The 24,890-nt window shown below is 36.5% G+C and overlaps 2 protein-coding genes across 2 annotated transcripts; one reads left to right on the forward strand and one right to left on the reverse strand.

Annotated features, from left to right (window-relative positions):
- The first annotated feature begins 3,936 nt into the window (after positions 1-3,936).
- Positions 3,937-7,244, forward strand: si:dkeyp-59c12.1 (Ras-related and estrogen-regulated growth inhibitor-like protein). The gene is made up of 4 exons (XM_056255697.1): positions 3,937-4,076; positions 4,223-4,276; positions 4,360-4,436; positions 5,389-7,244. Exons 1-4 carry the CDS (start codon positions 4,004-4,006, stop codon positions 5,812-5,814), a joined length of 630 nt encoding a protein of 209 aa, XP_056111672.1. The 5' UTR covers positions 3,937-4,003; the 3' UTR covers positions 5,815-7,244.
- Positions 7,245-8,004: 760 nt separating this feature from the next.
- Positions 8,005-24,589, reverse strand: plin1 (perilipin 1). The gene is given in 9 exon segments (XM_056255671.1): positions 8,005-8,480; positions 14,828-15,019; positions 17,325-17,450; positions 17,828-18,018; positions 20,984-21,094; positions 21,097-21,244; positions 21,346-21,428; positions 23,862-24,057; positions 24,346-24,589. Coding segments are annotated over 9 exon segments (1,452 nt in total). The 5' UTR covers positions 24,391-24,589; the 3' UTR covers positions 8,005-8,120.
- Between the last annotated feature and the right edge of the window lie 301 nt (positions 24,590-24,890).

A 24,890-nucleotide genomic window follows, 5' to 3' on the forward strand; every position in this document is an offset into this window, starting at 1 on the left:
TTGCCATTCTAGACTTGTGGTCAGAAACTGCTTTTATTACCTAAGAAATATTGCAAAATTGAGGGTAATTTTATCAGACTCTGACCTCGAAGTGGTTATCCATGCTTTTATTTCTTCACGGTTAGATTACTGTAACTCTCTTTTTACTTTTTGTAACAAATCTACTTTAAATCGCCTTCAAATGGTTCAAAATGCTGCGGCAAGGCTTCTAACAAGATCTGGCAGGAGGACACACATTACACCCGTTTTGTCCTCCTTACACTGGCTACCCATCAAATTGCGTATTGATTTATTAGTTTTAACTTTTAGAGCTTTACATGGTCAGGCCCCTCAATACATTGCTGATTTGTTATGCACATACTCCCCAGGCCGTGCACTTCGATCCTCAGGCCAGAGTCTGTTAATGGTCCCAAAGACTCGCTATAAAACCCGGGGAGACCTGTCCTTTCAGGTTGTAGCCCCCAGACTGTGGAACGCCTTGCCTTTGTTCCTCCGTGTGGCCAACTCGGTCGATTCTTTTAAAAGGCATCTCAAGACACTGTTATTTAGACAAGCATTTAGTTAACTGGGTTTTATTTTGGGCTCTTTAAATGTTGTCATTTTTACTGATTGTATACCGTTTTATTTTGTGGTTGCACTTTGTAAAGCACTTTGTGATTTTATCTGTGAAAAGTGCTCTATAAATAAACTTTACTTACTTACTTACATCCAACATAGGACTTTTTAGAAAGGAAAATTTTAAAGAGAAAAAAGAGAATCAATAAATTATGAATAGTTTAGTGCCATGCTGTGAATAATATGTAATCCATAAAAAAGCCTATCTGTCCCAGTGACAAGCTGATGTACCCTTAACGGAAAATTTGGCTACACTTTATTTTAAGGTGTCATTACTGAGTAATATTAATTAACATATCAAATTAATTTCTGACAGTGTACACTGTACATGTGAGAAACTGCACACTTCAGTCACGGATGACATGAATCACACACACCGGTTCAGTCAGGGTATTTAAAGCATCCCATCAGGTAGGATTACCGCCTGGCATGGGAGCAGAAGAACTCGGGACGGCAGAGACGTGCAGATGATCAGCTGAGTGTATGTGTGACAAGTTTGGAATACAGCAAAATCAACACTGAATTAGAAACATTTCTTGAACCGAATCAGCATATTAGAAGAATCATGTGACACTAAAGTCTGGAGTAATGATGCTGAAAATTCAGCTTTGCATCACTGAAATAAATTACGTTTTACAGTCTTCTTTTAAAAACATTTTTAAAAATCTTACCGCCCCCGAACTTCTCAAAAATTGTGTATATCAATCCTCCAGAATGATATGCACATCAAAATAACTATGCTTTACTGTAGACAATAAAGGCAAAAACACCATTTAGAGACTCCATATGTATAAGTATTTGTAAGTCGCTGATTGTTGAGTTTCATGTTGGTAAAGTTATTGACGTACAGTACCCCTCTACCAGCACTATTACTATTTCACAAATAAATTCAGCCTGGGTGAGCATTAGAAACAGCTGACCATCTGCAGGTCTCTGCTGTCCTGAGTTCTTCTGCTCCCATGCCGGGCGCTAACCTGATGGGATGCTTTAAATAGCGCATGTGTAGAAACCTTTTCAACATTGATAATAATAAGAAGCATTATAATCGTATAATCGCACCAATAATATTTGTTATTAACTGAGCACCAAATCAGTATCATGTGACACTGAAGACTCGAGTAATGATTATGAAAATTCAGCTTTGCATCACAGAAATAAATTATACTTAAAATATATCTTTAAATAAAAAACTGTTATTTTCAATTGTAATAATATTTCAAAATATTACTGTTTTTACTGTATTTTTTATCAAATAAATGCAGCCTTTGTAAGCATAAGATCATCGTTAAGGATCCCAGCCACTCAAACAATAGCCTGTTCTACTGCTGCAGTCAGGAAAATGATACCACATCTTTTAGGCCAATAAATCAATCGTGGATCTGCTTCCTTCAGGCCACCCATATCTTTATTGAGGAGACAGCACGGCTGCCACACACAAACTATTATGAGCACCTTCATCAGTATGCCAGTGCTTAGCATACAAATGGTTATTATTATCCATTCAAATTTTGTTTGCATATATTTATCCCTGCACAATTTAGACAGAACAGATTCAGTGTGCTATTTTAGAATAAATATAATGTATCATTATTATCAATTTTGTATTTACATTGATTTTTGGTAATATTATTTAGGAACATATATTATGAATTTGATGGAGAGATTCTGCTTAAAACACTCATAGTCAACAACACATCATATGAGACGACCTCACACAGTTCCCTCCTTAGAGCTGCACTGTTTTAACTAATTTAATCTAAATTCTGTAGACAAAACTTTTCTATCCCAATTCTGTCATGGACACTGACAAATTGTTTTGATCATACTGAACTCTAGTGGCCAGATATGGACAATGCATTTTATTTTGCATTTCATTTTTACTATTCCATAATGATTTTATCATACTAAAAAATGTCAGAGGTGATCCACAGATCATTTAAGTATCATGAAACAACACATTTATTTTAGTTCAAACTTCAGTGCATTTATTTGCATGGTAAAATAGGGTAAAGTTATTTAACTTTAAAGTCGGCATGAAACAGAACATCCAACTGAAACAGCTTCACGAACTTCTAGAAAATAATTAGGGTGGGGCCTGATTTTGTCCACCAGGAATTCATTGGATCATTGTGGTTTGCTGTTGATGTGATCTCATGTGAGTGACAGGTTGTCTCACCCTCACGACAGTAAACACGCCATCAGAAAAGAGGAGAGATTTTGTTGCAAGTGAGAGGAGAAGTAATTTTGATTAAATATTACAAGGGAACATTCATATGGATAAATCATAATAAACACAGCAATATTCCATACAAAAAAAGAATTGTCAATTTTGATTTCATGGTGACTTTAAGACCAGTTCACACACCAAACATGAAGACAATAATGCTAACTAAAATAACTATATTAGTGTTTACGCCAATGTGCAATGACGTTCTGTTTATTATAAGTGCATGATGTTATGTCTCTGCCACTTTAAATGCTTGATCTCGTTAAGGTTGGTGGATTGTGATTGGCCTTCAATGTTTTTGTCATTCATCAGCCGAAAAAAAAAAAAAAAACTGTTCTGAAAATGAATCCAACGATTTTCGATTCTGTGTGATTATTGTTATATAGTTATGGTGTGGACTTCACAATTCTCTTTTCAAAGATAAAAAAAAAGAGTTATGGTTATCGTTCTTGTTGTGAATGGGCCTTAAATTCACCATGATATAAAAATGACAATTCTTATTTTTTTAATGGAAAATTATTAATAATGTATTATGATGTTTATTATGAATTATTTATCCATGAATAATTTTTAATTAAATTCTTAATCAAAATAACTTCCCCTCCCTCTTGCAGCGAAATCTCTTCTCTGATGACCTAGCAAGCTATAACAAAAACATGATGCTATTTTAGATTTAATTTGTAGAATACACAAACATTATTATAGGCCTGATTTAAGAGTGTGACTTTTGACTCTAATACAGTTTATATACAAAAACCTACCAGGTGTTTTCACATAAAAGTAAAAGCAATTGTTTTCTAACCCTCAATAGCCTAGGCTACTCGCACCACCTTGTGGCGTTAAACAGGTTCAATTTCTGAGCAATGTAAACAAAATGACTGCAAAAATATTGACAGTTCCGTTTAAGCAAAGTATGTAGATTCCAGTTATCGACAATATTCATCTCTTTTATATCATTCAAGCCAACGGTCATGCAATAGGATATTTGATCTTGTGTTTGTTTTGAGACTTTTCAGTTCATGAAACTCACCGGCGGCGGGAACATCACGGGAACATCAGCGTCACGGGAGCGAGCACGTCTAAGCTCTGCCTTCTCCTCAACTTTGTTGCCTCTGCGGACGCGCGCCAGATCAGATCACTCGCAGCATCTTTCTGAAGGACATGACTAGACTAAACGGACAGAGAATGGATGCAAACGTCGTGGTGCTCGGCACAGACAATGTTGGAAAATCTGGTAAGTTTTTTTAAATTATATAGCCAGGCTACTATAATATAGGCATATATAAAATCCATTTATTTTTCTTTAGTCATCTTATGTCACTTTTTTAACATCTATGATCTTGCCATATAACCAAATGCTCATACAAGTTTGTTTTGTAGCACTTATTGTCCGATTCCTGACTCGTAGATTCATCGGGGAATATGGGGATATTGGTATGTTGCCCTAATCACTAATACGTTAACGTTACACCTTTAATATTGTTAAATTTTTACTAACTTCTATGCTTTCTCTACAGAGTCCCTTTACACTCACAATGTCGTTGTGGATGGACGAGAGCAAACTCTGAATATATGGGATGCACCATATTCACAGGTGATTCAGTGTTTCAGAAACTGTTGTAAACATTCAAGTTAACTTTTTTGTCAACTATTTAATCTGTTCAGATATCCCTAGTGAAGAAAACAGCATAAACCTCTAAGATGACATGCTGGTCTTAGCCGGCCTAGTTTGGTCCGGACCAAAAAATAAATAAATTTAGTCCTGGTCTGCTTAGAGCTCACATTGGCATTTTAACACCAAAACATTGGTGATATGGGATTGGGATATTCACATCACAACCTATTTGGTAGGCTATATTTCATGATGGAACTTAAACATCCAAAACAATTTGTGGTGGGCTAAATGTGCTCGTTGTATGTGCATAGCCTACATATGATGGTATTTTAACCAGCTGAGATCTCGTCAAGGGTATAGGCATCAGAACTGAATCTCCTCACAGCAGATCTTCATTTGTGTGTGTGACCGAGGGATTCCAGCCGCTGTTTTGACTCCTTTACACATTTTATAAGCTATTCACAAGTTCTTAGCATGGTCAAAATACCATCATATGTAGGCTAGACACATACAACAAGTGCATTTAGCCTAGCACACAGCATTGTTTTGGATGTTCGGTAAGTTCCATCTCAAAATAGGCAATACGTCATAAAAGCTGACCTATCAGGTTGTGAACGCATCCCTTTGCCTTTAGGTTCTGTATCTTTAGGTTCGGTGATAAAAATGCCAATCTGAACGCTAAGCAGGCCAAGACTAAATTTATTTATTTTTTGGTCCGGAGCAAATTAACCAAGGGAACCAAACTACAAGTGTGAACATACCCTTAGAAGTAGTTAGGATCTTGTCAGGCTAGGTAAACCATTTTAAACCAGCTAAGACCATCAATTCAGATTAGGCTGGTTTATACTGTTATCTACTGTTAGTGAATAAAAAATCATAAATAAACCATGTGAAATGTTGAATAAATATGCGGTGGTTGTCTTCTCATCAGGACCTGTCCTTCGAGTCCTTGATGTGTGAGAAAAGAGTCCAGTGGGCAGATGGCTTTGTGCTGGTCTACAGCATCTGTGACCGAGCCAGTTTCAACGCAGTCTCCAGACTCATCCAAACAATCAAAACCGCTAAGGACTTTCTGGGCTTTGAGAAGATGCCCATAGTTATTGTGGGAAACAAGAGAGACCTGCACCATCGCCGTACGGTCCTCAGCGAGGAGGGCAGGCTGCTGGCGCTCTCTGCCGACTGTCAGTTTTATGAGGTCTCGGCTGCTGAGAACTACCACAGCGTCCTCATGGTTTTCCACGGGCTGGTGGATCGCATCAGGGAGTCCAGGGTGTCTGTGAAAAAGTTAGCAGGCATCAAGAGCATTGTGAAGAGCATGTCTGCAGTGTTCGCCCGCAGGCGAACGGATTCGTTGTGAAGCTAGTGAGAGCTCTGGAAATAAAGCTTACTGTATGTGGTCTGATATGACCTATTTTAAACCATCGAGAGAGACAAACTATTGCTGTGGCTCCTAAAAGAGTCCCGGATCTCTCACATGACTACAGCTGGACCTTCCACTATGAGATTGTCTTAGTTTGTCTGCTAAAGTGATGGCATCCATTGAGAATGTGTTGAAAGTGGAGAGTTCTCAATACAAGGCTTAAGATGCGGTAGCAGATTATAGCAATCAAAAGTGGAGTTAATATTCATAGTATGATCACATTTGCTTACTTTAAGCAGGAAAGATCTCAGTGCTTCTGCAAATAATCATGATGAGTGTTGGCAACAGGTAAAAACACTCTGGTGATGACGGCCGTGGGAGTCATTCATGATTCAATGCTGTGTTCTAAAAATATAAGCAGATGCAAGACGACAATGTCTTTTGCTACATTTATCAAATACAAAAGTCTCCCACAGTATTGTCATACCGAGGAGTTGTCATCAGCTCAAGGCCGTCTTGCAGTTTAATCGCAATGGACTGTTTGTTGATTGCGTCTTTGTGCATTCAGCACAATGTGTTTTTTCCCCAGCTTCTTTTCTGAGGCTGGTCAAATGCTTTATGAAAAACACACCACACTGTGTAATTGTGCTACAAAATATAATAAATCACATAAAGACTTCCCCTGAATGCCAATGCACAGTGCAATGTTACAATCATCAGCATATGAATATGCTGTTTTTGTATTGAATACATTGTTACACCAAAATCATGTATTCGAAGTATGTTAACTTCAGTTGAAGAAAGATTGCCAATTGAAATCTAAAGTGAAACAAATGGAGTGAATACATGGTGTAGAGCTGACAGATACGAGTATTTATTTGTCATATATTTATAGACCACATAGACATTACAAGTATGCATGTAAACATTTTGATCTGCTCTTTTATTCTGATATAATGACTAAAGAGGAGTAGCTCATCAAATGTTTTAATTATTCTTGTAATTCATATTAAAATAGGGAAAAATTTAGGCTCAAAACAGTCACAGGCTATTTTCTGCAATTATTATGCTGTATGTGTTGCATAAATCATCTAAAAAAAACTGAATGATCTTTGCTGTAATGATTTGCTGTAAATGTCATTCTGGTATCTTGAAAGAGATGCAAATCTGAGGACTTTTCCATCGAGCACATTGTCCACTCAAAAACTAATAGAGGCAGTGACATCGCAACAAAAAAAATGATTATAGTAAATCATTTATACTGGTACTTAATGGGTCACAACTGTGCAGTTTTTGTGTAATGAACCTGTTGTGTAATGATGAAATCTCATTCCTCACATCTTGGTTTTGCAAGGGAATCTTTTGGAAAAAGTGTATGATCACCAATTGCTGTGACTGCTGATACAATAAAATATCAGTGAAAATTAGTCAGGATTTGCCTTGTGTCATTAATGATATTTGCACCATCTCTGCAATTACAGTTAGTATTATATAATCAGTCACAAATAATGCAAGACATTTGTATATTCCTTACAACACACATTTTATTATTACTGAAGATATTTAAGCCACACCACAATCTCTAATTCAGTGTTTTTTCTTAGCTACACTTTAGCTAAAAGTTTGAGGTCAGGAAGATTTTTTGTTATTGAAAAATCTACATTTTGAATGCATTAAAATGATCAAAAGTTACAGTAAAGGCATATATAATGTTTTAAATTATTGCCATTTTAAATGAAACGCTATTCTATTGAACGTCATTTAAAGACTCCTGAACAAAAGCACGGTTTCTACAGAAATATTAAGCAGCACAACTGTTTTCAACATTGATAATAAAAAAAAGTTTTCTGAGCAAATCAGCATATTAGATCATAGTATATGGGATGCAATTCGCTCTGTTGTGGAGAATATTCCCGGCATTTGCAAACTGAAGCCCGAACAAGAAGAGTGTCTGTTAAACATTTTGAATGGAGGTGATGTTTAAGTTGGAGAGAGAGGTGATTGACCATAGTCAGTATGTGATTGGCTTACATGTAACCAATGATTTTATACTTCAGACAAGCGCCCCCCCGCGAGAAAGAAAACACTTTTCAATTATGCCATTCCAGACTCTGTCTACGAAGCAAAGCGAAGTAGCAGAGTTTGGTATTACCAGGCTACTGTATATCAGTTCTCCAGAATGATTTATGTGCACAACAAAATAAATTTGCTTTATTATAGAAAAAAAATGCAAAAACAGTTCAGAGCCTCCACATGTATAACTAGGTCACTGACTTGAGACTTTAAAAATCATCGCTCCATTCTCACTCGCCGTTCCTGCTGTTTGGCACTGTGTGAATGTTAGAAGAGGAGGAGATCTTGGTGTAATCTGTCAGACTCTTCCTAGAGGATCGGTGGTTGGAGGATTTCTTGTTGCTCCCCCCAAGAACTACTTTCTGCTGCATAGGAATCTGCTTTATTAACTTCTTCTTCAGCTGACGGGTTTCCTCCGATATCTCTTTGGGCTCTTTAGTCTTAAGAGGTGGCTTTTCAGAGTTGTGACTGGGGCTGTGCATGTGGTCTCCTAAACTGGCCTCCAGCACCAGGGAGCCACTCAGACATTCTTCTGCTTCATCTTTCCCAGCCAGTTGGGAGCCTCCTGGCTTGGAAGATCGCCTAGGAATCTGTTATGAAAGAAAACAAAAACTATTCTTTAGGTTTCCACATGTGAAGGATCTCAAAGGTAGCAGAGATTATGGAATTTGGCAGTCAAGTACTGTTCATTCACATGAACGCAAGTAGTAAAAACTGGCAAATGTCCTAGAGCTGTATAGCTGAAATGAAAAACATCAAGTATTCTTTGTCAGACATTAATTATAATCAAAGCCATAGAGTGCTACTTCACAATGAGGACTTGTATGTGGAATATTGTGGAATTATAGCTTTGTTTTCAATGGCTATAGGCCTAAATGCGGTTGGCATGTCTCTTTTACTAGTTTCAAACACAAAATCATTTGACTATAACACTGTAAACCTATTATTTGGGGAATAACGATTCTCTAAAATACAAAAAGTCCCTGAAAACACCATCAGGGAAGGAACAAGTCACACAACATCTCCCCATATGGACTGACAGCCAGCTGCAAGGGCAGAGTAACTTTGGTGCCAGACCTATTGGAGTCTCCTTTTGTCTAGCTATTTTATGGGATCCCAAACAGTCCCAGGCCAGGGGTTAATTAGGGAGGGATGGGTCTGTCTGTGGCCAATTACAACTCTACACGTTCCCTGACCTCCATTGCCTTCAAAGTCTAAGTGACTGAGCTCTGAGCAACAGTGAAGGCTTAAGATCCACCTCATTAAAGGAATAGTTCACCCAAAAATGAAACTTCTGTCATTATTTATTCACCTTCAAGTTGTTCCAAACCTGTAGGACTTTCTTCTTCTTTCTACTTGAGATATTGGAAAACATAATAACAAAAGAAAAAGACAAAGTATTATGGCACAGGGGCCTATTGGCAAGGTTCTGGTAAAGAAATTGGAACAGCAAACAAAGTAAAAAAAAAAACACACAACAAAACAAAAGCGTACACTAGGCAAAGGTTTATGGCACAGCGGCTAAATGAGTGGTTCTGGCACAAAAATTGGAAAAAAGAAAGGCTAAAGAAAGTTTTTGTGGAATTTTCTGTAGCCATGTAGAGAAGAGCACCTTATCTACGGCTACAAACGTGAAGTAACGTGTGGCCTCGACGCTCTTCACTGTTAATACTGTGGTGCTATCAGAAATATTTCACTCCAGATTTTACACTCAGTTAAACTCACCCAGATCCTTATAAAACACGCAGACGCAAGCATCAACGTATCTCTCCCTCTCACTTCTACAGATAAGCTCATGAACAAAAACAAAAACAAAACTCTCAGACAAAACAACCCAGATATCTATAGAATGATAAGATCATCTGTGAGACGTGACTCACTTCTCAGGCTACACAAATTTTTAAAACAACATAATGTGTAACAAAGATACCATGGCAATAAAGTGTTCCCAAAACTCTCTAAATGTGTATTAATATAACGCAAAAGCAAAATCAATGCATTTTGCGAGTTAATTACTGGGGAAATGATTATAATAAACCTGAATTGTTGTTTTGTTTTGTGAATTTTAGGTTTCAGGTAAGGGATAAGGGATATTAATTATTCATCCTCATGTCTTTCCACACCCGTAAGACCTTCGTTCATCTTTGGAACACAAATAAATATATTTTTGATGAAATCCGAGAGCTTTCTGTCCTTCCATCAGATAGGAAAGATATAATTAAGGTAATCCATGTGCCTCCAGTGGTTTAACCTCAATTTTAGGAGGTAACAAGTGCTTTGTTTGCACAAAAAAACATAATTTACCACTTTATTTATGAAAATATTAACCTGCAATCCAGTAGGGGGAGCACAACAACGCATGCGCTTTGGATAATATTATCTTGTAAATTAAGAGGTACATTACGTTTTTTTTCAAACAAAGCACTTGTGTCGCTTCATAATATTGAGGTTAAACCACGGGTGTCGCACGTGGATTACTGGACCTTGATTGTGTAAATTGCGTTGCTCCCAATGGAGGGACAGAAAGCTCTCAGAGATTTCATCAAACATATCTTTATTTGTGTTTCAAAGATGAACTAAGGCCTTAATGGTTTGGAAAGACATGAGGGTGAGTAATTAATGACAGAGTTTTCAGTTTTGGGTGAACTAACCGTTTTTTTTTTACAAAAACAAACAAAGAACAAAGGGAGAATAAATACAGGAAATTAATAAGTAAATGAGGAAGAGCAGATGATACAAATGAGCCAATACTCAGGTAACAAGAGGGCGGGGTTAAGACAATATACAAGCAAAGCACATAGCACATAGAAACAAATAAAACAAAGCCATGTGCTCACAAATAATCATGACATGAAAATGCAGCCAATAAGAGCTCTCACCGACTGCGTGTTCCCACAAAACCCTACAACATGAAAGCATGTGGCCGATGGAAAACAAGAGCCATGTGCTACACAGAACAAGACACGAAAGCACGCGGCCAATGATTAACATGAATCGTATGTGTAGCCCCTCAGGTCCTACTCGCCCCTCTCTGTGCGGGCCTCGAACCCGGGTCTCTAACAAAGAGACCATAGTCTCTAACATCTGTCACTAGAGCACCTCTTGAGATCAGGGGAGTGAGGTTTACTCGCACAACTCTCACTAGCTGGCCTCTGTGTATACACATGCTATGTGGAAAATGACAACACAAGAACGCCTGGCCAATGAAAACATAAACCAGGCACTCTACAAAAACACACAAGACAAGAGCGCACAGCGAGTGAATGAACAACACTCAATCTGTGCCTCGCAACAAGAGACCAAACATGGAGCACGAATGTCCGAACCCCAACACTGAACCGAACCCGAGCTAGATAGAAGTGTCAGGATCCGAACATACAACGTATCACACAGACAAAAGAGCGCAACGACAATACAGTTGAGTGTCAGGGCTCTGTTACCAATCTAAGAATAAACCAGACTGAAGTGATAGAATCCTGACATTATGCAACTGCACTCACAAGCACTGAGTCAAATTACTTGTATGCAATTCGTCGTATGACACGTCATTCCAGCTGCTTTCTGGGTATTGTGATGTAATCATCAACACCTCTGTGCCCAGGCCTTTCACTTCACATGTTTGTGCTAACGGGTCTGTGGCTAATTACAATATCAGACCTTGTTTCCCAGAAGCAACCAGTAGGGTTTGTACTGGTGGACATCTTCCAACGAGACTCGCCTGCTGTTTTTCAAGGAATCTCAGATCAATATGGCAAGAAGAGCAATGGGGAACTTTGAATGATTAATTACGTTTCTCTCTGATCTCATCTGGTATACACATTGCAATATAGTTAATAAAGGACAGGGATTTAAAACATCTTTTATTACTTGATTGCAACTAGGTCAAAGAATACACTGCAGGAATATGTACGCATGTCATGAGAATCTAAAGCTCTGCAGGCTGCATGAAATTAGTTCAGGTCTTTATGAATTTGTACATTTTAATGAGTATTACTAAATATCGCATGCACATGTAGGTCTAGTTTCACAGACAGGGTTTAGATTAAGCCAGGATTAGGCTTTAGTTCAATTATACATTTAAGTAGCTTTCATAAACTTGCCTTAGAAAAAAAAACTTTACTGGTACATATTTTGACATATCTTGAGACATATTCTGATGTCAGGGCAAGTTGCATGATAAAGAATGAAAATGTATTGCAATAAATATTTTATGGCTGAATTAATTGTAACATTCCATTTTGACCTGTATAAGTGATAAACATAAAAAATACGTCACTACAGTCAAAATAAAAATAAATAAATAAAATCAATTCTGCTTAAGCTCAGAGAAGCTTGACACTAAAATAAAATTTGTTCTATTAATTCTATATTCTTTTTATTTGTATTAAGGATTTTTTGAAAGAAGTCTCTTATGCGCACCAAGGCTGCATTTATTTGATTAGAAGTACAGTAAAAACAGATTTTATTACAATTTTAGATACCTTTTTGATATCTTAATATATTTTAAAATGTAATTTATTCCTGTGATGCAAAGCTGAATTTTCAGCATCATTACTCCAGTCTGCAGTGTCACATGATCCTTCAAAAAAATAAAAATCATTCTAATATGCTGTTTGTGTCAAGTAATATTTATTACTATTATTATCAATGTTAAAAATAGTTGTGCTGCTGTTAATATTTCAATGAAAGCATACGCATAAACTTGACTTATGGCTAGGCTGAGGACAGTTAGACAGTGCCAGAACCTCATTAGTACACCCTGAATGCCTGAATAACATCCGTCCTCGTTTGACAAGTCACCAAAAGAACATCCAAGAACGCACTGATTAGTCATGATTTAAAATATTTGTCTCCATGTCAGCTGACTTCTCAGACATGTGGTTGTCTGGCATTGTCATTACCTACATGTTTGCCACAGACTCTCTTTGTGCATAGAAAAAAACCCCCAAAGAACTGATGAATGGATAACATTGAAGGTTACTGAAAACAAAAGAGATTAGCTTGTTTTTACCCTTATTTACCAGACCGCAGAGAGTCTGATTTTTAAGTAAATAAGTCAATATGAAAGTCAGTAGGTAAAAATTGTCACAGTGTGCCCTCATGATATTTAAAAATATGAAATACCATTGAGGGCACACTGTGACAATCTTACATTGATTTTCACATAAAGACTTTGTCAAGCTCTGCGGGTGTCTGGAATGTGTGAACTATAAAACGATATAACTATAATACAAGTAATACAAATGCTCATAATCTACAAACACTACTGTTTTAATATAAATAATTATATATAAAATGAATAATAACAATAAATACACACTACAGTTCATTAGATTGGGGTTGGTAAGACTGGAAGTCTCCTTTGCTCACCAAGGCTGCATTTATTTGATTACAAAATCTGTAAAAACAATAATTGTCACGTTCAGTTCAGTTTAGTTTTGTTCATGGACTTTCACTGTGTATCTGTCACATGTTTCTTTGTTCAGTTCTTGAGTGTTATTATTAAAGTGTTGTTTGGATTTCATCTTCACCCAGTTACAGTAATATTATAATTTAAAATAACTGTTTTCTATTTTAAAATGTAATTTATTCCTGTGATGGAAAAGCTGAATTTCCAGCATCATTACTCCAGTCTTCAGTGTCACATGATCCTTCAGAAATCATTCTGATTTGGTGCTCAAGAAACATTTCTGATTATTATCAATTGTTGAAAACATTGAAATTGATCAATTTAATACATCCTTGCTGAATAAAAGTATGGATTTCTTTAAAAAATGACCCTATTTTCAATAGTAGTATATAAAAAAATAGAAACTAAAATAAATAAACTGTTATTCAATTACTACTTAGGTTTAAAGCATTATTAAAAGTTGTTAAACCCAGACAGGAACAGTAGCCCCTCATCTGCCTTTTGAAAAATAGTCCGATCAGATCTATAATCTAGACGAGCTCCACCTCATCTGTTTTTGATTAAATCCTTATGTGTGCATCTCTTCCCACAATACTTCACAAATGCGTCGAAAACATGTCTGCACACGTGCTTGTGCTGCGCCGGGTGATCCGTCTTCTAAAAGAAAGTAACCCGCTTGACAATAAACTACAAAATACAAGCAGGATTAAAATGTATTTCAATTAAATTTCACCAATTGTTTCTCTTGGAACTATAGACTTAAAGTACCCCTATTATGCTTTTTCAAATATCTTTCATGCAGTGAGTTATACAGCTGTTTGTAAATGTAAAATGTCTGAAAAATGTCAAAATTCAAAGTGCTTGATTAATGGAGTTACTGTCTCCCGAAAGAAAGAACCGAGTCTGAACTTCGAAATGAGTATTTCATATTCAGTTATTATTTCATTATCAGTTATTTCATAATTCATTCAGTAATACAGTAATTTCAGCAGCAATTGGCTGGCGGCAAGACAGCAACATAATGACATCATATTTAACAGTAATCATGTATCAGAATCGTGTAAAATCGTCAACAGTAAAAAACAGATAACTGAGTAATCCACGTACGAAGAACGGGCCCCAGTTGTACTGTATTTCAGCTACTCGACTAATCAAATTTGAGAACTGGAACTATGCTTAAAAAATTTGTCTCTATGAAGAAAAATGACTAACTTCTTAAATTATGAACCTCTTTAATTAACCTTTCCTAAAGTGATGTATCCAAGGTGATCTTAAACATTTGTAAACATTAAAAATTATTGTCGCTCTCAGTCAGAATCCATGAAGGAAATATTCCCTTGCTATGCAGAGCTGGGTGTGTGATCACAGCAGGCGTGGGTGATGATGAGGTTGAGGTGTGTGTGTTTGTTTGTGTCTGTATGTATTGAAGAAGGTCCATTCACATGTGAAGAGTCCACGTGAACTAGATTCCAGGTGCGTCAAAGCACGTGAGGAGCCAAATCAAATCAAACCTGAGGACTCACTCACCAGCCCATAATAAGAAAGGTTGTGCAGCGCTCGCTCCCTGACTGTGCCAAAGGAACCCAGGACAATGTTGACTCCATCCTTAGCCAGGTTGAAACTGGTTTGAGGGGTTTTCTTTACATTACCCAGCACAGATCTATTGACTTTAAGTAACTGCTGCCCTAATCCACTGACCAGACTCGGCAGCCCATTACTCTGCAAGAAAAAATAGCATCTTAATACAAGTGTGCTAGGATGATTAATCAAACAAACAATCCAACATTTTTCTTACGCTTTTATGGAGATCTGTTTATTACTCTCCAAATGTATAGTAATAATACTATAATATACTACAGAATGGTTTCCTGCCAGGACTGCAAATGAAAGTGTTATGTAATATTGCTTAAATCTCCTTGCCTATCAATAAAAATTACCATTGGCAATGTAATGTTTCTGGTGCATTTTTAAAAGTGTGGTGACATTAGTGAAATTCCACGGGTAAAAAAGGTCCATAGTCTATTGTCAATCAATAGTGTAGCGCTGAATGAAGCACTGCTCACACAGAAGTCACTTTAAGACTATATATGCCTACACACTCAGGCCCCGTTTACACGTACATGGTTATTTTGAAAAACGGAGACATTTCCCTTCGTTTGTGCCCTTCGTTTACACGCAAATTCGCCTCTGAAATGATTCTTTTTAAAAACTCCGGCCAGAGTGGAGATTTTGGAAAACTTTTAGGCAGCCGACATCACAGTATGCGACAGAACTTGCACCTGCGTCAAAAGTGTGACCTATGTTTACATTTTCATTTGGCTATGGTGATCATGCATTCAGAGTAGCAGTCGCATTTATGTTGGTGCAAACCCTTTTCGTCTGTTTGCATTTGCAAATACCATAGATATCCATAATAAAGGCTAGATGTCTTCCGGCGGAGTCTCTATCGTCATCACCGGCGGCCATCTTGTCACAGGCAAGCATTCTGGCGGGCTCTGTGGTACCTGATGTAAGATGAGGGATCAGCACGAACACAAATACTCTTATCTCGTTGAAATTTTGACGGATTTACAAACGGTTTGGTTTCTTACAAACATTATTAACGTGGCTATAATTTTGGATGATTGTTTATTGATACACTTATTATTCATAAGTGTGCAGTGTCATAACTACATCTGACGTTTATAACAAACCAAACCGTTTGAAAATCGGTAGAAAATTGAGCAAGTTATGGTTATTTAAAAGTACATGAACCATTAAAACACAGTGTTACGAGTGAGCAAGATGGCCGCCAGGTGCGGACGTCGACCTCCATTGGCCAGCAGTGCGGACGAGACATCTAGCCTTTATTATGGATATCTATGGCAAATACAGCTCGTCTAGTATGTCCATAGACAGTATAAGAAGTGGACAGAGCCATCTCATTGGAACTCAGTTGAGACAGTTGAAGCCCATTTTTAGCGATTTTTGAGCACTTCCGTTCATGACGCGCAGACTCAAACCGACTCAAACTAAGCTTGATGACGTGAGCAACCTGTCTGACAGACGTAAATCTTCTAGTAGCTGTGCGTGAAAATTGCCAACGTTAATCTTGCAGAGACGGGGAACTTGAGCAAAGAGTGCTTTGGCGTGAGTGAGCAGGAGTAAGTATTCCGTTGCTTTTATGGACTCATTATCTATGGGCTTCTCCCTTGACGGGACGTCCCCCCGATTGCCTGCAAGCTTCTCCTCCTGTCTGTACGGTAATTTCTGTACAGCGCGACAGAGAGTTGAGTGGTTATGACGCAATCGTTAGCCTATTTTTACTAAATCTGTTTCTACGGGGCCATAATGTAACATAGAAGGTAATGGAGCACTTTATACATTGTCGTGTTTCTTTAGAAATAAATAATGGACAAATGGAGTCTTTAAACGCCTCAGATGTAAAGTTATTCGCTGTCAAAGTGACGCCAAAATGAATGGGAGTCAATGGAAATGCTAACGCAAGTGAAGTTCTGCTACAACATGGCGGCACCCGGCCGGCTTCAACTTCCGGTCGATGGATTACCCCCTTGAGTATGTCGAGGAGCTGTTGTTGCTATTTTCGGGATTCTGATTGGCTGACGTGGGTTTGAGCTTCTTGTTACACTGCCACCTACAGGTTTGGCATGCTCTTGATGGCATATATACACGGGTTTGTGTAAACGAACACTTTTCTGAAAACTGACAGGTGTGCACGACGTTATTTTTGAAAATGGAGAGGGTGAAATGTTCGCTTATGAAAATAGCCGGCCACGTGTAAACGTAGCCTCAAACAAACAATCTAGGTCAAATAGTGAAATTGGGAAGTTCAATGGGGCGTATGAATGTTTATGGTAAATACAGTAAATATTACAGTATGGTAAAACAGTAAAAACATTTTTGGTTAAAATATTAAGAACTGAAGTGAAACTAAAAAGGTCAATATTTTAAGTGTCTGTAAGTGGTAAATATTTACAATGGTCTTACATTACTAGAACTAGTGATGCTGAAAAGATCCACTCACCTCGAGCTTCTCATGCTCATTATTGGTCATCTCCTTCTGAGGATCTTTCAGAAATGCTGCTACAGAGCTCGGGAGTCCTAGTATTACACCTCCTATAGTCTTCATTGTCTTCATGGTATATTCAACCTTAAAAAACACAAAATCAACATTTACACCACATGTTTATTACTTATACATTTAGTTTTAGTAAAGACGATAGATTTGCATATAAAATGTATATTTAATGCAAATAAAATGCATGTGCCCGATTTACTGGGCTCTCTGATTGAGTCTACTGGCTTGGCAGGGTGTGTGGATACATTGTAATTTGGCGTACTAAGTGTACTAATTGAGCGAGCGGTATGCACAACTGTGGTTTCCGAAACGAGGGCCCTTAATTTGCTGTGGGCTCTGTGAAGAGTTCACTTCAAACACTTCAAAAGGAAACATGTGCTCAACACTGAAGACACATTTTGTACTTGTTGGAAGGACAAACTAACACTTGAATACTGTTTGCTGCTTACCAGGGGACTCACGCCAGGGATCTGTGTGACCAGTTCCTGACCTTGACGTTTGGAGCGCTGAAGCTGTGCAGCTGTCTTCTCAAAGGCACGTCTGCACATGGTGTCGGCCAGCGCTCTCAGTCTGCTGAAACTGGGATTCTGGCCAGAGGATCCAACATCAGGCTCCTGCTCTCTCATACTCCCATCATCCACTGCAAAGTAAAAAAAAAAAAATTACGTGAGGACATAATAAGCGGAAGGGTGGTATTTAGACTGCTTTCATGTTCTTTTATAGAGATTCAAACACACACATCTTATTCACTCACTCACTGTGATAATAGACTGCAAAAAAGGATCACAGAGCGGTTAAAATTCCTTTATGCAGGAGAAATAAAAAACAACAATGAAATGAACAGAAAAAGTTATTGAAAAAGTTTGGGGTCAGCAAGATTTTAAAAGTTTTTTAAGAAGTCTCTTATGCTCACCAAGGCTGTATTTATTTTTGATCAAACTACAGTAAAAACATGATATAAATTTAAAATAACTGTTTTTTATTTTAAAATGTAAATGATGTCAAAGCTGAATATGCTGATTTCCTCAAGAAGCATTTCTTATTACTATCAATGTTGAGAATGGATAGGCTGTTTAATATTTCTGTGGAAACCTTGATACCATTTAAAAGTTTGGGCTCAGTATTCACAAAAAAAAATGAAAAGAAGAATGCATTAAATTGATCAAAAGTGTGGGTAAAGACATTTATAATGTTACAAAAGATTTCTGTTTCAAATACAGGCTGTTCGTTGATCTTTCTATTTATCAAAGAATCCTAATACAATATTTTATATAATATTATTATAACTATATGAAATAATATTTAATAATTGAGCATCAAATCAGCATATTAGAATGATTTCTGAAGCATATATTCAGATATTCAGCTTTGATCACAGGAATGAATTACATTTTAAAATATATTAAACTGTTATTTCTAATTGCAATATTTCACATTGTTACTGTATTTTACTGTATTTTAAACACATATATAAATATATACAATTACTAATTACTTAATTTTTGTCAACAATAACAATGCTATTTTTTTAGTCATGTTTTTTTTCTCTCCATATTTTCTTTTACACTTTTGCTTTTCCATGAATTGTTTTGTGCAGGCTTCACTGTGACATTTGACCCGATATGTGACAACACTGTAACAACTAGCACCAGTTTCCGATATAGTGGGGGAAATGAATTCCTCCCGGCTAGAAAATGACAAAAACAAAAAGATGGTGGAAGCACTAAATCTTCAGGTCATAGATGATGTAAGGGTTAAAAAGAGAAATTCCTCAGGAAGCACTTCCTCTGTGTGTATAAACAGAACAAACATCACCCAATGTAATAATAATGACACACATAACCTGTAGCTCAAGGCTACAGAAGCATTCAGGCCTTCTCGCTCAATATCCAACATTAAATGCAATCCAATTCAATTTACAAAGGCAGACAAAACACACACTAAACAGATTCCCTCTGCTGAATGTACCATTAAACATGGCCACAGAAAGACACAACCACGGAAACTGTATTGGGATAGAAATAACCGGCAACGTGCTGCTTCTTTATGGCCTCGTGAGGAAGGAATTACCACATTCGACACACTTTTACACACATGGATAACCAAAGAGAGCTGTACACAGGAAACTTTTCTAAGGAATTAAAGGAATCATTGCCTCTGAGCAGAAAGGTGTATAAAGTCGGGTTCACACTGCAAGATTTTGGCCACGCTTTGGCCATCTGAGACAAATTTTGAAAATCCTAAAAGATTTCTCAGATCCTGGGCCAAAATCTGAAGTCTTTCACGCTTTTGGTGTGAAAGGTCCTTTAAATGTGCCAAAAGCTTTTAAATATATAAAAAACAAGCAAGCAAGCCCAGCCCAAGTGAGAAAAAGTAAAGCAAAAGTAATGTAATGCAATACTTTCCATTAAAAGGCAATTATACTTTTTTCAGAAATGCATCATTATAACGCATTACTTTTAAAAGTAACTTCCCTTAACACTGGACAGGAGCACATGTAATGCACTTTGTCCTTAGAGAGGTGACGGTTCTCCTTTTCAGTGTTATTTTATGCTACTATTATAATTTGAAACAGCTTTTATTGTTATATTTTCATTTTAATTGTATTTTTCAGTAATTTTGTAATACACATAGACCATTTATCTTTGCTTTATTTTAATTTCTGTTTTTACTTATTTATAGTTTATTAACCAAGTAACCAGTGAAGTACAACATGCTAAATAATGGTGTGATGAAACACCCTCTTTAAAACATCCTATTAACAGATGATGCAATTTGAAGCCATGAATGCAAATACGTGCCTCTGGACACATCTCTGTAGAGAAACAGACACACAGTGGACACTTAAAGATGAAATATTACAATAAACAGAGAGCAAAGAGGAAACAACACTACTATAGTAGTTCTTCCAGGCAATGAGTCACTAGATCAACACTTATTCAATCCAGAGCTCTATATTAACTTTATCTGTGTCTCTATGACTTGAAACACAACAATATAGTCCATAACACAATAAAACATTTTTATATGACTGTAGTTGATAGGAAAAATAGAATTGCAAAGACAATGTTTACATTTAACAGATACAATTGCTAAATGCATGGTTTAACTAGTATGGAAGCATATTTCTGCCACATAAGAGAACAATGCTTTAGACAATCGTAATCATGAAATCAAAGTAAAAATTATGAGATAATTATGAGTCATAATTATGGCATAAAAAACTTTTTAAAAAACTTTTTATGTTAGAATCATAACTTTTTGTCATCCACTTTTTGTCATCGTTTCATAATCATGATTTACCAAAACAGTAATGACCTTCCATATAGACATGGCTCAAATATAGAGAGAGAAATAGAGTGAAAGCAATGTAGTCCAAATGATAATGCACATATACAAAGTCATGTTCCTGGACTTTATCAATAACGTTTCGGTGACATCTAGTGTCTAGCTTTTAAAAGCACATGCACTTTGCCGCATTGAAATTATTTGATATATATGATTTTCTTTTACAAAATGAGAATTGAGGAACGTTCACAAAAATGTACGCCCATATTCTGTAGGAATAAAAGGGCCATAATAAGTATATAACATTATTTGAATACCTGTCTCAGCTGAAGATACAGGAAGGACATATTCGACCAGGTTCTCCGTCAGACTTAGAGCCCTGTTGGCTCTCTGCTCGGCCAGGTACACGAGCTTGCAGTTAAGGACAGTATGCCGTCCCTTATGGCATTCTTGCTCTGCTGGTACCCAGTAGATACCTTGCCCAACACAACGTTAGAGGTTTGTTTGATTGGACAGGCGATACCATCTTTGGCGGTTTCCAAAGTTGAAGACATCAGCTCTTTGATATTTGCTGCCAGCTGTTGTGGGACAAGCAAACAAAGTACCTGCATTTTAAATGTCTGCCAACAGTTAAAGGGAATCCAGTTAACAACGTAGAGAGCAGTTTTAACCACATTACCTCTGCAGGCTGAGACCGCAAGGCCGGTACCTTCTCCTCCAGGCGGTCCAGTCCTCTGCAAGCCATTGAATTGGCTGCTACGACTATGAATAATACAATTTTATGTTTTATAACTTGAGGGTGAAACATTCAAATATAGGCTACTAACACATCTTTCATTAATGCAAGCATATACTGATTCATTTGATGAAAATATGAACAGGCTCTTTCAGAATGTTTCCCTAGATAACTCTAAGCCTTACCGACTAGAAATGATGAGGTTGACCTTTAATTTCTGAAATTACTGCTGAACTGATCTGGAACTTGATAGGCTCTTATGCTCACCAAGCTGCATTTATTTGATCGAAAATACAGTCAATATTGTGAAATATTTTTTACTATTTCCAGTAACTGTTTTCTATTTTAATATATTTTCAAACATAGTTTATTCCTGTGATGTAAAAGTTAAATTTTCAGCATCATTACTCCAAGTCTTCAGTGTCACATGATCCTTCAGAAATCAGTCTAATATTTTTTTTCAGGATTCTTCATGAATTCATTGATCAATTTAATGCATCCTTGCTGAATAACAGTATATGATTTCATTTATGATGTCTAAAAATAAAAAAGTCAAATACATCTGATAAAAACTAAATAAATAACAGAATATTGTAATTCAGTTTAGATACTGTAGGCCTATAACATACAAATGTTGATAATACTGCAGTTACATATACTGTACTGAATGTGGATGATGCCATACCAGACAACAAAATATCAAGGAAATCACTGGTGAGTCAGAGTGCTAGTAACATGTAATTACGTCTCTCGGCAGATTAGTCTTGTGTAATGCTCAAGTGGGACCTTGAAGGGTTCAAATATTTAACATTATTGCCCAATTATTGATCTAATCACAAACCAGAGTTCAGTTTTGCAATTCCAGACTATAACCCTGGCTGCATTGCATTTCTCAACTTGTATTTGAATTCATGTAACAAATATATTTGTACAAAATACACAGAAGTAAAAAACAGGAAAAAATAAACAGCACTTGCCTATATTTATTAGAAGCCTTTTGTTCAAGTTAAGTAAATGATCTGTTACTGTTATATTTTAATATCAATTAAGATCACTATTAAATGTAAATGAATTTGTCAAGTAAGGAACATCCATGCAGTGCAATAAACAGGTCACTAAACTGATAGATTTAGCATTGCCCTGAAAGCAGAGCTTCTCTAGTGGACATGACAGAAGGAATTGATGAGTCTTACTGCGTCTCTCCCTCTGGAGCATCAATATCCACATTTTAAGACCAAAACCCCTCATTATAGGCTTACCAGATTACTTATTTTGCAGGCTCTCACTAAAACAGACTTGATTGCAATACAAAAATAAGATATTAGGCTGCTGGATTTGTTTTGTTCTTCCTATATTATGACTGATTTATTGTCAAACTAGAATCTGAACTGCAGACTATATTCCTTTAAATCAATTTGAACACATTAGATCACTAATTGTCCCCAAAACAAAGACATTCTACAAAAACGGATCATTTTACTTGCTAATTGTTGCATTTTGTATTGGACATATGTGCACAACGAAATTATATATATAACCCTCCTATTGGATTCGGGTCCGACAAGGAAGATGTACATGACCATAAATTTTTAATTTTAAATCCATAGGTTTTAGTAGTGTGTTAAGACTGTCAAAATACACATCTTTTTTTTTTTTTTTTTTAGATATTACCATTTAAACTGAATTGTTACACCTTTTGCGTTCGGGTCTGTTTTGACCTGAAAGTTAACTGTGGCTTTACACATGAAATTATGCTGGTTTTTTTTTAAATACATCTATTAGTTAGATTTGTCTCAAATTACTTCTGTAAAATGCATTTAGCTTCTTTCCTACACTCACACACATATTTTTTCCTTCCTCTGGGGCTGCATTTTGTTTATAAACATCATGTTAACGCATACACACACAATAATTCTGAAATTACGATAAAATGACAACAACAAAAAAAATTCTTAATGTGTCTGTAAAGCAAAAGTTCATATACAAAATATATTCTGGTTTGGAAAAGAAAAAACACATTTGACTTTTCTGCCACCTACAGGTATTGATGAAACATTGCAGAGTGAAAATTAGATTCAAACTGTTTTTCATCATAATTTTTTTATATGAAAGTAAAAGAGTATGCAAGTAAAATGAATATATTTAGTTTGAAAACATGTCAGAGTAATACTGTTTTGGTGTTGTTTTGTTTGAAAAATAATATGTTGGTTTCATAAATTTAGACTGTTTTAAGCAGAGAATGTTTCAAATAAATTGAAGTCAATGGAGTTCATGCTGGCAATTCTAATATTAATTTCATGTAATATATTATTCAAATAAAATTTCTCATAATATCTTTTCTTGCATTGACTGTTTTATATACGTACGTTCCACCGGGTAGTTTTAATGCTTTAGGAGGATTAAACCAGTTTATTAGCATAATGACTTTTAATAATAATACAGAAGATTTGAAGACTTACGCTGGGGCTCCAGTACATGGAGGGCAGGTTGCAAACTCCAAACAGCCAAGCTGCCAGCCATCCTCACACCTTTCTCATACAGCCCACACACAGACCTTATGATGGAATGAGACTGTTTCGTACGGATGTAAGTCTTCTCAATGGATTCGAGAGCAGCATTGACAGATTGAAGATTGAGGATTCGAAGAAATATATTCTGTAAGGAAAAACTTGTCATGCTTCTTGTTCACTTTTACACTCACACATGAAAAAGTCCATTACAACAGTACAGTCATGAGTTTCTTATTTAGCTTTCTACCACAGTTTTTAATCCAGTTGAACTTTTTTAGCCCTACCTTTTCATAGCCTATACAACTGCTGATAAACAGCAGTGACCCCCAAAAATAACATATGCATTCATATAAAAAAGTGAAAGACAATAACCTTAAAAAAGAAAAACTGAGCTATCAGCAGGAGGACACCCGTCACAAATTTAAAGCAGTACCTGACCCTTCAAAACTTCACCGGTGTCCTTTTTTTCAGACGCCATCTCCAATAGTCTTCAATGAGCTGGTGAAATGTGGAGAGAAACTTTAGCTGGTCTAATCCCACATGTACACAACCATCTCGTGACAGAATTATTAGATCATGAGTAGGCTAAAGCATGTGTAAGTCTCACAGTAAAGCTCAGTATATAAGACTGACATTAACAAATCACAGTCCTATTCTGAATCTGAAATGAACTACACCCACCGAACCCTGTCATGATTTCAAAATCTCTCCCGAAATTATGCAAATGTTTTTTTATTGCTAAATCCCAAAGTCTGTATTTACCATGACAAACTGAACTCAATTTAGACATGTGCAACAGACCAAAAAAAAAAAAAAAAAAACTTTCTAAAAAAAATACAACGTTTGCCTGGCTGATGGTTCTAGGCATCAGCATCACCCTGATGAAAAAATGTCTAACAATTTAGTTACCTTCAACCTAAAATGGTCTTGCTAATCTCTCCTGTCCAAGCTGGTCTCCTAGCCTTACCAGGAAAACTG

Source organism: Rhinichthys klamathensis, unplaced genomic scaffold, assembly GCF_029890125.1.
Source record: "Rhinichthys klamathensis goyatoka isolate OS25496 unplaced genomic scaffold, OSU_Roscu_1.1 h1tg000005l_1, whole genome shotgun sequence".
In the NCBI taxonomy this organism is placed as follows: Eukaryota; Metazoa; Chordata; class Actinopteri; order Cypriniformes; family Leuciscidae; genus Rhinichthys; species Rhinichthys klamathensis.